This window comes from Nesoenas mayeri (genome assembly GCF_963082525.1).
Source record: "Nesoenas mayeri genome assembly, chromosome: 16".
Lineage (NCBI taxonomy): Eukaryota > Metazoa > Chordata > Aves > Columbiformes > Columbidae > Nesoenas > Nesoenas mayeri.
The window spans coordinates 9,508,566-9,522,672 of record NC_137562.1 but is presented as its reverse complement, the minus strand read 5'-3'; the positions used below and the strand labels follow the sequence as shown (position 1 = coordinate 9,522,672).

At 47.2% G+C, this 14,107-nt stretch overlaps 1 protein-coding gene across 1 annotated transcript in view; it reads left to right on the top strand.

Moving 5' to 3' along the window:
- Positions 1-14,107, top strand: part of LOC308046598 (peroxidasin homolog) — a 37,965-nt gene that overhangs the window by 21,625 nt on the left and 2,233 nt on the right. Inside the window, exons 11-23 of the mRNA XM_080354545.1 lie at positions 4-276; positions 436-552; positions 2,103-2,261; positions 3,584-3,696; positions 5,042-5,198; positions 6,703-6,811; positions 7,594-7,751; positions 8,967-10,470; positions 10,948-11,082; positions 11,698-11,906; positions 12,703-12,817; positions 13,169-13,262; positions 13,602-13,719. Coding sequence (XP_080210671.1) covers positions 4-276; positions 436-552; positions 2,103-2,261; positions 3,584-3,696; positions 5,042-5,198; positions 6,703-6,811; positions 7,594-7,751; positions 8,967-10,470; positions 10,948-11,082; positions 11,698-11,906; positions 12,703-12,817; positions 13,169-13,262; positions 13,602-13,697 — 3,239 coding nt within the window. The 3' untranslated portion in view covers positions 13,698-13,719. The remainder of the gene's footprint in view (positions 1-3; positions 277-435; positions 553-2,102; positions 2,262-3,583; positions 3,697-5,041; positions 5,199-6,702; positions 6,812-7,593; positions 7,752-8,966; positions 10,471-10,947; positions 11,083-11,697; positions 11,907-12,702; positions 12,818-13,168; positions 13,263-13,601; positions 13,720-14,107) is intronic.

The following is a 14,107-nucleotide window of genomic DNA, read 5'->3' as shown; positions in this document are numbered from 1 at the left end:
CAGCCAAGCCCACTTTTGTGATCCAGCCGCAGAACACTGAAGTGCTGATTGGGGAAAGCGTCACCTTGGAGTGCGGGGTCTCTGGGCACCCCCACCCTCGCATCAGCTGGACCCTTGGCACGGGCTCTCCTTTACCGCAGGATTCCCGTTTCACTATCACCAGCTCTGGAGGACTCTTCATTCGGAACGTCACCTTCTCGGACCAGGGCCAGTACAACTGCAATGCCAGCAACACCGAGGGATCCATCCAGGCAACAGCAAGGGTCATAGTGCAAGGTGAGGAGTCCCAGGCTGATGACATTTCTGGGATAAATTATTCAGTCGGGGCGGGTATATTTAAGCCCCATGACTGGTTCTGCTTCTGTGAACTGAGAATTAACTCAACTTTGCTGCCTGAGTTTTTTCCTGCTGCTCACTCACTGCTTTCCATTCCAGATTCTCCCAGGTTTCTCTTCATCCCCACTGATCAGACAGTAACTGAGGGACAAAGTGTGGACTTTCCTTGCTCTGCCGAGGGTCACCCTCCGCCTGTAATCACCTGGACGAGGGCAGGTACGGCCTCACTTGACTTAGGGCTTTATTTTCCTTCTGTGCTCCCATCTGCGGGGTGTGGGTGAGAACAGCCCAGCTCCTGGTCCAGGGCAATGACTGGGAGTGGTGACACGGGGCGGATGGTGATCAGCACAGACCTGGTCACACTGGGAGGTATGTCAAGGATCACCAAGGACGGTGTAAAGCAGTGAGGAAGGAGCCTCTTAGATCTCTGACATACTAAGTCATCATGTCAGAAGGAAGGAGTGTTTTTCATCGAAAAAGCCTCAAGCATCCTTCTGTGGTGGCTTCCTACCTCTTTGAGAAAGCAGGTCTGGCCACTCCGAATCAGTGGGTATCTCCAGGTACCAGCTCTCCATCATCATAATTGATTTGCTCCTCTTGGGGAGCACATTGCAGGAGAGCACTGCTCACCACTGACACCTCTGGGGTTTCTTTTCACTTTGGAAAAACTGCTTGGGACCAACAGGTGCTGGTGAACTTTTAAAGGCTCGGATGATGGTTAGTGCTGGCTCCACTGAACTGATCCCTTCCAACACTTTCTGGGACAGAAGCCAACAATGCCTGGCCCAGAGGCCCTCCAACTTTTCCTTATGCTTCACAAGCCATAATTAATGGTTTAGCACTGTGGAGAATTCATGGCTATTGTTTCCCAGCCTCCACAGCTGACGTGGAGTTAAAAAGGACCAGCTAAAATTCTCCTCCAGCAGCATGTTCTCCGTCTCCTTTAACCTGTTTTTCTCCACTGCCCAGATTTCAGAGGATATTTCTTAAAGATGTGGAAAGGAGGACAGTGACAAGAAGTAAAATTAATATAATAACTGCTGTGTAGCCAGGTTAGCTTGGTCACCCGGTGATCCAGAGATCAGCCAGGCTTCGCAGTGCTGTCACACAAGGGATGCTAAGAGCAAGACAAGAGAAGTGATGGACCATTGCTCATTCTCAAAGCTACTTTTAACAGTGTGGGGAAGATTCAGATTCCTTTTGTTACTTGGGATGAATAAATAGAGCCCTTATTTGGAGGAAAATGGAATATTAAAAAAAAAAAAAAAGACACTAAGCTGAGAAGCTCTAATAATTTTTTGGGGGTTTGGTAAAGCATTTTAATTTTGAACTTTTCTCCTTAAATAGAGGAAATATTGAAACAATGCAGTTTCCAAACCAATGAAAATCAAAATACCAAATGAAAAAAGGCAGTGCTAGATGTTGCTATGTATTTGATTGAACAGCCAGCTTGGACAGTTGAACACAAATCTGTTATCCATCAGGGGTCAGTAAATCTGCAGTTTGCACGAAGAAGAGGATTACGAGGAAAGAAGAAGGGTACAAGCCCCTTTCCAGTTGCTTAGATAAGAACTCAGTCACAATCCTGGGTGTGGGAAGAGCAGCATCTGTCCCGTTCCTTGCTTAGCAAGACCAAGATGGTATTTCAAGGTGGCTGATGTCATGTTGGGAAAGAAATGAAATTTTTAACTGTCACACGGATATTTGCAGTGATGGGAAGAGAAATCTCACAGACAATTAACAAATCACACTTCTTGTCTGACCAGGGGGGCCGCTGCCAAGCGACCGGAGGCACAGCGTCCTCTCCACAGGCACCCTGCGGGTGACCAGGGTGGCTTTGGATGACCAAGGCCAGTATGAATGTCACGCCATCAGCGCCATTGGAGTGAGGACAATCCCGGTACAGCTGTCGGTGACCCCCCGAGGTGAGGCTGGGGGAATAAGGGCTGGAAAATGGGTTTATAAAGTTCATGTTAAGGTATAGAACACGCTGTCTGCCAAGACGGGGAATTGCCCTGGTTCCCATGGGATGAGATTTTGCTTTTGCCCATGAATGGCCATAGAGTCCTGAGAGCTCCATCAGTTGGTGGGAAACTTTAAAGAGGTTTCCAGAGTGCCAAGATTTGTAAATTGGAAGAAGCTGCTTCAGTTTTCCTCGAAAATTTATCTGGTAGTCTAGAAAAAGTACAACCAGGGGAATGAAACTCATTCGGTGTGGCCAGGGAATGGGCTGGTATCAGTTGGCATCTGCACGAATAAACACTAGGGTGGGGTTATGGGATCTAAATGACCTTTAATGCCCATCAGATGAGATCCAAGCTGGCCAGTTTGAGTGAAAAATAGGGCCCTTGAATTTGTTTGGGAGTTGTTTGTAAGGAAATTATTTACCAATTATTGGTAAAGGGAACAAAGAATTTTTGTCTGAGAATTTACAAAAAAAAGTATTAATTAAATTCTTAGTAATTTTTCCTTTTTTTTTACTATTTTTAAATCTTAGCTTACCTACAGGTTGAATTGCAAGATTCTTTTTAAAATGAAACATCTTGCAAAAAACCTGATTCCTGATTTCTTTCTTCAGGAAGATCTAACTCTGGCTCCACATACATTTATCTTAAACATGAGCTACCAGGTCATGGGTTCAACCTAAACATAGGTATTCTAAAATCAAGCCTCTGTAAAACACAAGTCACACAGGAATGCTTTCAGGTTTTTATTTGCTTTTTTGTTTCTGTATAAATAATTACTCAAAATAAGCAAACATCCCTACTTGTTCGCAAACATGGCAGAATTTTGCTGATAGTAGACCTGGGGGGAAAGAAACTGCCTAGAAACATGAAATTAGTGATGTTTCAAGCACAGAATTCACCAAATATTTGAAGACCAGCAAGATCAATATAATTATTTAATCTGACCTGAGTAACACTTGCCAGAGAATAGTTCCTGAATCAATTAATGATCCTTGTTTCGGCTTAAGCATCTTTTCTAGAGAGCCTTTGAATTAACCATTTTAAATGACAGGGAACCCAACACATTCCTATGTAATTGTCCCAGGTAAAGACACACAGGAGCAGAAAATAACGAACATAAATTACAGAGGACTTGGTAGAGAGACTGAGACCCCTTTGAAGAGCCCTTGCAAGAGCAGAACGAGCCCAGCAGCTCTGGTTTGCCTGTGCTGAGATGTTTTTCGTGCAGATTTCTCTTTTTTCCTTGATGCATTTCTTTCACTTGTGACTTTTTTGAGCAGTGATACCCGTGTTCCTTCACCCCCCGCAAGACGTGGTGGCAGAGACAGGCCAGGACGTTGCCATTGCCTGCACTGCCCAAGGAGATCCACAGCCAACCATCACCTGGGTCAAAGTAAGAGATGGGCAGGAGGAAGATGTTTTTTTCTCTTGAGGGTGGTGAGAGCCTGGCCCAGGTCAGCCAGAGAGGTGGTGGATGAACCATCTCTGGAGACATCCCAGGCCAGGCTGGACGGGGCTCTGAGCAACCTGAGCTGGTGAAGATGTCCCTGCTCATGGCAGGGGGGGTACTGGGGGAGCTGGGAAGGTCCCTTCAACACAAACTGTTCAATGATTCTATACTATCTTGTCCTCCATGGGGTCATTAAACAACTCTCTTGTTAAACATCTCTTCCAGCTCAACTAGTTAAATCAGTTTGTGCGGTACACATGGAAGAAATTATGCTTGATTAAAATTTAAGGACTGATATTTCCACTGATCTAGCATTTTTAATGGTCTGAAAGAATTGCTCCTTCTCAAGCTTAAAACCTTGCAACGCACATTCCTGTTTTCTCTTGCTCTTCCTTCCAAACAAGTAACTTGAAGCCAGTGACCCTCCAGGATGTTAGAAACACTTAATTGACTATTCCTGGAGAACACTGAAAATGGATTTTTTTTTTTCCCCTAAGTAGTTTGTCCTTATTTCCAGGATCCCCACTGGTGGAACTGGATGATGCTGGTTGGCTCCAGCTTTGATGAGGCAAACCCACGATCCCTCACAATAGCGCTGCAGCCTGGCTGCTCTTTTCAAGAACTCCTTAGGTGAAGCTCCTTAGATGTTTTCTTGCTGTGCTGTAGTACAACACCTGTGACCTTCCCTGGGACCTACCTTACTTTTGAGCACAGTCGGGCACAGGACAAATTAGAGGGGAAAATGCTTGAGCCCCAGAAAGATGTTAAGAAACAAGAGAATTAAGAAAGTAAAATCTGAAGCCCCCACCCAGGTGGAGAGGTTGGGGTTTGAGGGAGCTGCTGCTGGCAGTGCTTTGATCAGGGATGCTGCTCAGGGCCTGCAAAACCTGGTATCTGCAGTTCGAGGCCAGCAAAAATCCGTCAGTTTCAGGTTGTCCCATAACTGAAGACTTTTAGGCTTATTTATATGCTGTGAAACTTCTGTGGCAACACCAGGGCACAGTGCCGGCTCCAGCCAGAGCGTCTGTAAGAAGTGCTGAGAAATGCTGTGAGTGCCTGGAGGTGGCCCAGGGTGAAGGAGCTGAGCGAGAACCTCCTGGCAGTGGGTCCAGGCAGGAGGACATGTCCTTGGGTGGCTTTCTGCTTTCTCTGGAAGAGCAATGCTAACATCTGGTGGCCACATCACTTCATCGCATCCATCTGCGGGTTTGCTGAATGGGCTGAGGGCTGGGATGGTGGGAAGCTCTCCACACCCTGACATGTTTTCTGTCTTTTCACGGTGCAACAGGAGGGCATCCAGATCACGGAGAGCGGCAAGTTCCACATCAGCCAAGATGGGACCCTCTCCATCCACGACCTCGGCGTGGCTGACCAGGGCAGATACGAGTGCATAGCAAGAAACCCCTTTGGCTTCACCTCCAGCGCCATGCAGCTCTCCATCACTGGTAGGGCATCTCCTGTGCTCCTCGGGTCTTCTCCTCCTCTTGTGTAAGGAAGGGCTACACTGTGTTGATGCCTACGCTTTGAACATATGTCCGTGTGAACATGAACATCTTATTTCTCCAGCTTCTTTGCAGACAAATCCCTTGCAGGCATGATCAGAGTCACTCTGTTGTGTAAGCCCGAGCATCTCCAAGCTGCTCCTCGCTGTTTTCTCAGCTCAGCTGCAATTTCTCCCTGCAAAAACAAAGGTGTTGCCTTAAATCGCCTCCTGCAAGCCGAGCTGTTGGTGTGCGTGTAGTTACTGCCTCTCCTGGGAGGGAGAAAATTAGTAAAAAACTTATTAAAATGTGCCAACACGCTCACAAGTTTAATGGTTAGACTTGATGATCTTGAAGGTCTCTTCCAACCAAAATGATTCTATGATTCTAAGTCATCATCTGACTGTAACCTCGCACACCAGGGGAGGGCAGAGGAGAACGACATTGTTGCTGCAAATACAGGGTTTAAAATGTTTGCTCAGTCTCTTGGGGATGAGAAATTAGTCGCTCGTTTTCAAGTTCCCACTCCGTGCATTAGGGAGTTTGTGATGGATAAAGAGGTCAAGAGTGGAAATTGTACTTGTTAAAGGGTGAGGAAGAACAGGCAAGGGAAAAAAAAAAAAAAACCCAAAGCCAAGCAATAAAGTTAAAAATATAAGTAGAGAGCTATTCCTCAAGCACGCAGGAACAACCAGCATGAATATTGAGTAGCTTATTAGGTGAATTTAGTGTCATTTTCTATACAGGGATTGTGTGCAAGGAGCTGAGAATAATCTGAAATGACTTTGTTGTTTGAAATTATTCCTGAGATAATTTCTGTGATTTATTCTTGATTGGTAACTCGTTTTCCAGCTGGCTGTCACATACATCAGTAGCCAAATGGGAACCGGTTTGTTCAGCTGTGACAAAGGCCCTGGCTTAAAAAATGCATTCTGTAGTAATTGTTAAGAATTCATGTGTTTAATTCTGAAGGTATTCAAGCAACAGCTTTCTTTTTTGTTTCAAAATGATGTGTTTGATGTGTTAACTCTAGATTTGTACTGAATTAGAAGTGTTCCACAAATGGAAAATTAATGTATGAGCAATACATTCAAATGAATTTTAGAAGTTTTCTTTGTGGGAAGTAAATACATTATTTTGGGTTAACTTCCTATGATTTTTTTTTTTACATTTTCTTTTTCCAGTTTAACCACCAAACAAAACATGCATTTATTTGCAAAGCCATACAGGAGCAAACTGAATATGTGTTCCACAGCCTGAGAAAGCCATCTGCTTTTTCAGGCAGTTAATTTGTTCTTTAGAATATCTGCTTTTGAATTCATGATGCTTATGTTGCGAATGGAAACAGAGTTTGACCTTCAATGGAGTTACTATGGGGCTTGTATCTATATACAAATTTTTCTTGAGCTTGGAAGATAAATTAATATCAAATTAAGAATGTTTTGTTCTTTCTTTCTTCTTTGGGAAGCCACGTTCGTTGGTCGGAGCGGCGACACGTTTGTGGCCACGTCGATCCGAGAAGCCATCAGCAGCGTGGACCATGCCATCAACTCCACACGCACCGAGCTGTTCAGCAAGTAAGTGTGTGAAACGCCACGATCCGAGACTTGGAGCAGAAAAGAGATAAAAAGACAGGGAATGAAGCTTTCTCAGATCTCATTTTATCATTGACAACCCACAAATGAAAGGTACAGTGTTGTTTTGGGTATTGGAGGTTGAAGCTGTACCATGTAGAAGTGAGGATGTGATAGAGCTTCATAACAGGCATTTGGGATTCTGGAAAAATCTCATACATTAATATCTGATATGCAAATATCACCTTTTATGTCACTTATATCTGCAACATAAATTTTGTCAGCTGGAGCTGACTCCAGAGGCAATGCCTAGAAAAGAAAATAATCAGCATTGTCATATCATAAATGCAACTGACTTTGTGCAGGGTGAACAGAAATATGTAGTTTGAACCCTTTCCTCAATGAAAAATGACTTCCTGAGTGAATGGTAATTCCCTCCTCTTCCACTCCAATATATGTTTTTATTGAAAAGATAGATAGTTCGTATTAAGCCCAAAACCTCTGGGTTTCAGCTGTTGGAATGTGAAAAATAATTTACTATAGCAGGGAAAAAAAACCAGAAACACTAAGGAAATTAAATTTGTGCATTTTTCTAGGGAAAAATATCCTTTCTTTAATCATCTGCAATATGCAGGCAAGCCTCGTCATTATTATACACTAGTTTTGGGGGTCAAGCACTGGGCCAGGCTCAGAGCCTGACTCTTGCTGCCTGTAGAGTTGATTCATTTAAATCTTCAGTCTATTTATTTTAATGCTCCTGCATCACTTCTGCCTCTTGGAAACAGACGCCCCAAGACGCCCAATGACTTACTGGCTCTTTTCCGTTACCCTCGGGACCCCTACACCCTGGAAACAGCCCGGGCAGGTGAGATCTTTGAAAGGACTTTGCAGCTGATCCAGGAACACGTGCAACAAGGTCTCATTGTGGATATGAATGTCACAGGTATGAGAGATTTTATTTTCCTGCTTCACTTTGTGCATTGCGTTAAATTAATACAACTGTGTGTAGTTATCCAGAAAGTTTAAAAAGTGCAGTTTCGAGTATGCCAAGAAATGTGTTGTCTGGGTTGCAATTCTTACATCTTGCGATTTTCATAACAGCCAGAGGTCTTGAGGTGACTGAACCAACCCCACACTTGGGAAAGTATTTCCATTCCCTGTTCTGGTAAAGATTTCTTGGCTGGCTATAAAGCCCCCAGTCTTTAAAAATATTTCACCACCTGACTCCCAAAGGAGTGCTGTGGTGGGTCTGAGGTTCAGTCCCCCAGCAGCGCGGTCTGAGATGTTTCCTGCCCTCCAAGTGGCAACGAGAAAAATACTGAAAACTGAAGTATTTGGGCGCTGTAACCGAGGAAGGGAATATCACTTTGTCTTTCTACCACTTAGACCTTTTAGCTACAAACTCAGATGGGTTCCAACCACTCGGGTTCCTTTTATTGAGTCAGGATAGCAAGCACCAGAGCAACGCAACAGTAAAAATACCAAGAGAGGTCCAATCACCCAGCAGCTGAGCTCCAAACTTGTTGACTGGGACCTCCTTTATATACAACAGACATGCCCGCACGCTGCAAGTTTCTACCTATATGTGTGAGTCACTGTGTATGTTTGGGGCTCGTAAATATTTTTGCCTGCCTGGATGTGCTCCAGGCTGTGAGGAGCCTCTCTCCAGGCTGCAGGTCCCGTCCGGGCTGGTTGTTCTGCCAGCCTCTCCCCCTCCTCGTCCCATCAGCATCCGCACAGCACAGCGTTATTCAGTGTTATTCAGTGCTTTCACACGACGTAACGCCCTGGCAGTCACCCGCGGCTTCCCTGCAGCTCCTCACGTAGGGTTGGGATGGTTGATGGTGCTCGAGGTTGCAGTTATAACCCAGAGAGATGTAAAATAAACCCAGGATGGAGACCAAGATCAGTCACAACGTTTCTGGTTCTACCTCTGTGCAGTTCATACTAAACTCTTTTCCCCTTTTTTTCCTGGTATGGTGCTATGCTTCATTTAACCTTACACAACTGACATAGCAACACCAGAATCAGAGACCTGACCTTTCCGTGCCCACCATGACAATCCCAGCAGCAGGGGCCACCCAAAACCCTGACATGGGGTGGTGGGAACATGATGGCTCCAGCGGCCGTGGTCTGACCTGGTGCTTTGCCTTTGCAGGGTATCGGTACAACGACTTGGTGTCCCCCCACTACCTGAACATGATCGCCAATCTATCGGGCTGCTCTGCCCACCGCCGCACGCCCAATTGCTCCAATATCTGCTTCCACAAGAAGTACAGGACCCACGATGGGTCTTGCAACAACCTCCAGCACCCAATGTGGGGTGCATCTCTCACAGCCTTCCAGAGGCTCCTCAAACCTGCCTACCAGAATGGATTTAACCTCCCCCGGGGCTTTTCCTTGGCACAAGATGCCAGGGGGCTGCCCCTTCCTCTACCCCGCCTTGTCTCCACCACCATGATCGGGACTGAGACCATCACCCCCGATGACCAGTTCACGCACATGCTCATGCAGTGGGGACAGTTTCTGGACCACGACATGGACCAGACGGTGGCAGCCATCAGCATGTCCCGCTTCTCGGATGGAGCACCTTGCAGCCAGGTGTGCAGCAATGACCCACCTTGCTTCTCCATCACAGTCCCGGCCAACGACCCCCGCGTCAGGAACGGGCGCTGCATGTTCTTTGTCCGCTCCAGCCCCGTGTGCGGCAGCGGGATGACCTCCCTGCTGATGAACTCTGTCTACGCCAGGGAGCAGATCAACCACTTGACGTCTTACATCGATGCTTCCAATGTTTACGGCAGCACAGAGCAGGAATCGCGGGAACTGCGGGATCTGAGCAGCCGAAAAGGGCTGCTGAAGCAAGGGCGAGTTGTGGCCAGCTCGGGGAAGCATCTCCTTCCCTTTGCCGTGGGGCCGCCCACGGAGTGCATGAGGGATGAGAACGAGAGCCCCGTGCCGTGCTTCCTGGCCGGGGACCACCGTGCCAACGAGCAGCTGGGTCTGACAGCCATGCACACGCTTTGGTTCCGGGAGCACAACCGCATTGCCACGGAGCTGTCGGCCCTCAACCCCCACTGGGATGGAGAACTCCTGTATCACGAGGCACGGAAGATCGTGGGTGCCCAGATGCAACATATCACCTATGCCCAGTGGCTCCCCAAGGTCCTTGGGGAAGGTGGGATGAAGATGTTGGGTGAGTACAAAGGCTACAACCCCAACGTCAATGCGGGGATTCTCAACGTCTTCGCCACTGCTGCCTTCCGCTTCGGCCACACCTTGATCAACCCCATCCTGTACCGGCTGAACGAATCCTTCCAGCCCATCCGTCAAGGCCACGTCCCTCTGCACAAGGCCTTCTTCTCCCCTTTCAGGATCACACAGGAAGGTGGGATCGACCCCCTCCTCCGTGGGCTCTTTGGGGTTCCTGGGAAAATGCGGGTCCCCTCTGAACTCCTCAACATGGAGCTGACGGAGAAACTCTTCTCCATGGCACACTCTGTCTCACTGGACTTGGCCGCTATCAACATCCAGAGGGGGCGAGACCATGGCATCCCACCTTACAACGACTTCAGGGTCTTCTGCAACCTCTCCTCTGCGCAGGAGTTTGAGGACCTCAGAACTGAGATCAAGAACTTTGAGATCAGGGAAAAGCTTAGGAGGTACTGTAGCCTGGACTTGCAAGCATCAAAATCACTGGAGATCAGTCAGTGGAAAGTTTCTGCTTCTCCCAGGAGACCTATCAAATAACCTTCCCAGATATCACTCCTCACAGATGCTAAGATAGGGTAATAGCTGTGGTTTAAGAACGGGGTAAGACAAATGAGATCTCCCCAAGTGATCGGTCTGGTTTCGAGTGGAATGTCATCAGGCACTGCTGGGGTGGGGTTTGGGAACAGGTTGAGCCTTGAAGCTATTTTCCAGTGAGACTAAACTGCATCCTATCTGCACTGGCTGCTTCTTTCCACGGCAAGGCCTTCATCCCACTGTCTTTTAGATAAAGACCATTGTAAATATGGTCCTTGCATACAAATATGAGTTCCTTGCATACAAATCCCTATGATGTGATCAGATTTATATTATCTCCACTCTTTGATCATCTTTTAACTTCTTTTATTTTAATATCTTTTATCCTGCAGCTTATATGGGACTGCCAAAAATATTGACCTGTTTCCAGCACTGATGGTGGAGGATCTTGTCCCTGGTACCAGAGTTGGACCAACGCTGATGTGCCTGTTAACCACACAGTTTAGAAGGCTGAGGGATGGAGACAGGTATTATCAGTGGAGTCAACCCAGAGTCTTTGGTATTCTGTTTGGGGGGATTTGCTCCCTATGGGGAGGAACAGAAGCTATACGTTTTGATTATTTCTTGTCTTACAATACGAAGCAGGCCAGCTCATTTGTGAAAGGACTTTCCACAGTTACTGTCAGTGTGTACTTTCCTGATTTAACAATTTCCACTCCACCGCAAGACACTGGACACTACTGGGAATGTGCCCAATGTCTTCTGAAAATGCTAGAAAATATCCGCAGGATTTTCCTTCTAATTTCCATTTGCTGCTTGTGTGAATAAGACACATCTTTGCCTGGTGATGCAGGAGCATTGTTTCCCCATGCTCCTGTTCCAGCAGATCTGTCTGAGTCTTGGGTTCCCCTGCATGGGCTGTACCTGCTGCTGGTGGCACCTGCAGCTCTGGCCAGCACCTCACAGGGATTCATGGGTTCAGAAAAGGGCAGTCTCTATTCAAAACCACCTAACACCAGAATAAAAGCTCCTTTTGAGGTGTGTGGGTGCTACCACAGGTGAAGGGAAACTCTCCTCCCAGTCTCACTTCCCAGCCTCTTCTCCTACCCCTGAATCACGCTGTGATTACAAACCCACTGCAGGTTTTGGTACGAGAATCCCGGAGTCTTCACGCCGGCGCAGCTGACTCAGATCAGACAGACATCCCTTGCTCGTGTCATCTGTGACAACAGCGACCACATCCAGCAGCTCCAGAGAGATGTCTTCCAGGTGGCCTCGTACCCACAGGGCATGGTTGGCTGTGAAGAGATTCCTGCGGTGGATCTCCGCTTGTGGCAGGACTGTTGTGAGGGTGAGGAGGGAGTCTGCTCCAGCACTGATTGACGTGGGGACAGCTCTGGGTGACATTTGTCACCTGCTATGAGCTTATAGGAAATGCCAGGAGCTGGTTTCACGGTACATCATGAGAACAGTGTGCCAGAAAATGGTTGCAAAGAGAAGAATAAGAATAGGAATAAAGAATGAATAGAATTGCAATGGAATGGAATGGAATAGAATTTGAATATTTCAGTTGGAAGGAACCCACAATGATCATCTAGTCCAACTGCCTGACCACTTCAGGGCTGATCAAAAGTTAAAGCAAATTATGAAGGATGTTGTCCAAAGCCCTCTTAAACACTGACAAACTGGGGGTATCGCCCACATCTCTGGGAAGCCCGTTAACTTCACTGAATGTGGTTAAAGGCCCGCCTGGCTGAGGGCTTCTGTCTCTAGCAGCCGCCTATAGCTTGGCCTTGTGGGGAGAGACTAAAGCAGGACATAGGCACAGTGATCCCCACGACATATCACTTTAAAGATTCATTTGGGAGTCTGTAAAACTCTGCCATTAAACCACAGATCTTACCATGGTCCCTTTGTACTGTATCCTGGCCACAGATGTCCAACTGAGCCATGGGAATCCATGCATGATGTGTGTCCTGTTACACACCTTTGTTGCCTCCTTCCCTCTGGCACAAGAGATGTCTGGGTGGATGGTGGAGGAGAAGGTGGATGGTGGAGGGGACCAGCATTGCCTTGTGCTGACTTCAATCTGCATGATTCTGCTTTAAACACCAATGCTCACTGCAGACTTTGCATTCTTTCCCAAGACTGCCAGACACGTGGGCAGTTCAGGGCTCTTTCTCAGCGGTTCCGTGGCAAGAGGTCTCCTGGTTTCAGCTACCCAGAAGAAAACCCTGCCAAACATCAGCCTGCCTTCCCCAGGTGTGGTATCACCGCTTTTTTTACCTCCATTTTATGAACTATAAGAAAAGCATTTAATAACTCGATCCATTCAGGCCTTTGCAGTTGGCATTCTTCAGAGGTCTGGAGGCCAGGAGTGTTTTAGCAAAGAGGTGCTGAGCTTGGTGAAAGTTGTCCAACACTTTAGTGCAGAGCCCAGCTCTGCTATTTAAATATCTGGGCTGAGTGGCCGGTTGGCATCTCTTGTCAGCTGGATCTGGGAGTTGGGCCCTTCTGTTCGGTGCTTACTTGGAGGCTGATGTTGGAGAAGGCACAATCATTCTCTCATCTGACATTTGCATAATCCCTTTCACTTTGTATCCCTGACCCCAGGAACGAGGCACCTTCTCCAAGCCCATCATCCAGAGAGAATCTTGAGTCTCTTGTGGCTGTACTGGAGAAGACAGTTGCTTCTCTACAGAAACAGGTAAAACTTTGTGCCTCAATGTTTGTCTTCTTGTCACGCTGGGAACAGGACTTAGCTATTAGCTATGGGCAGCCTCTGTGACTTCTGTGCCCTTCAGAGCCAAGAACAACCACCTGATCGGAGGAGACTAGCAGCAGGTACAGGAGAGGTAGAGTAAGGAGAGAAGAGATTAAGCCTGGCTTTGTGAGCTCAGACCTCTGCAACCAAAGAGTAAAACACAGGTTTGAGCCTCAGTGGAGGTTAACTTGAGCTGGCACTTTCTTCTTGGATTTGGGACAGGTTAATGATGATCTGCGCAAAGGTGCAGACTCAGAGCTGCTGCTTTCTCCTCCCCACCAGGTGAATGCACTAGAGAGCCAGCTGAGGTGGCACCACAGTAACATCAGCACACATGGACAGGGGAAGAAGACTGGAGACAAATGGAGGAAAAGATGACGATGTTGCCTGTTTCTCTAAGGTCAGTGTGTTTCTTCTGGACTGGGATCCAAGAGGTGCATCAATGTGGTGCTGCTGAGCATGTAGTGGGACACCTGAGGAGTCTTCACATAAAGACTTGCAGAAGGGGATGGAGCAATCTGGTGATGAATGGGACAAGAGGTAATAGGCTTAAATGCAGCAGATTAGACACTCCTTCCTACCAGTAATGATTAGTGACTCACTGGAATGGGTTGTCTGGGGACACTGTGGCATATCCATTCCTGGAGGTCTTGTAAGAACCGGTTTGGCAAAGATGGGGAAAGACATAAGTATAGCGTGGACTTGGTGGACTGGGTGAGGTTCTCCTGAGACTCTGGGTAGGTTTCTTCTAGCAACACTTAATATCCCAACCCCAAATCCAACAGCCT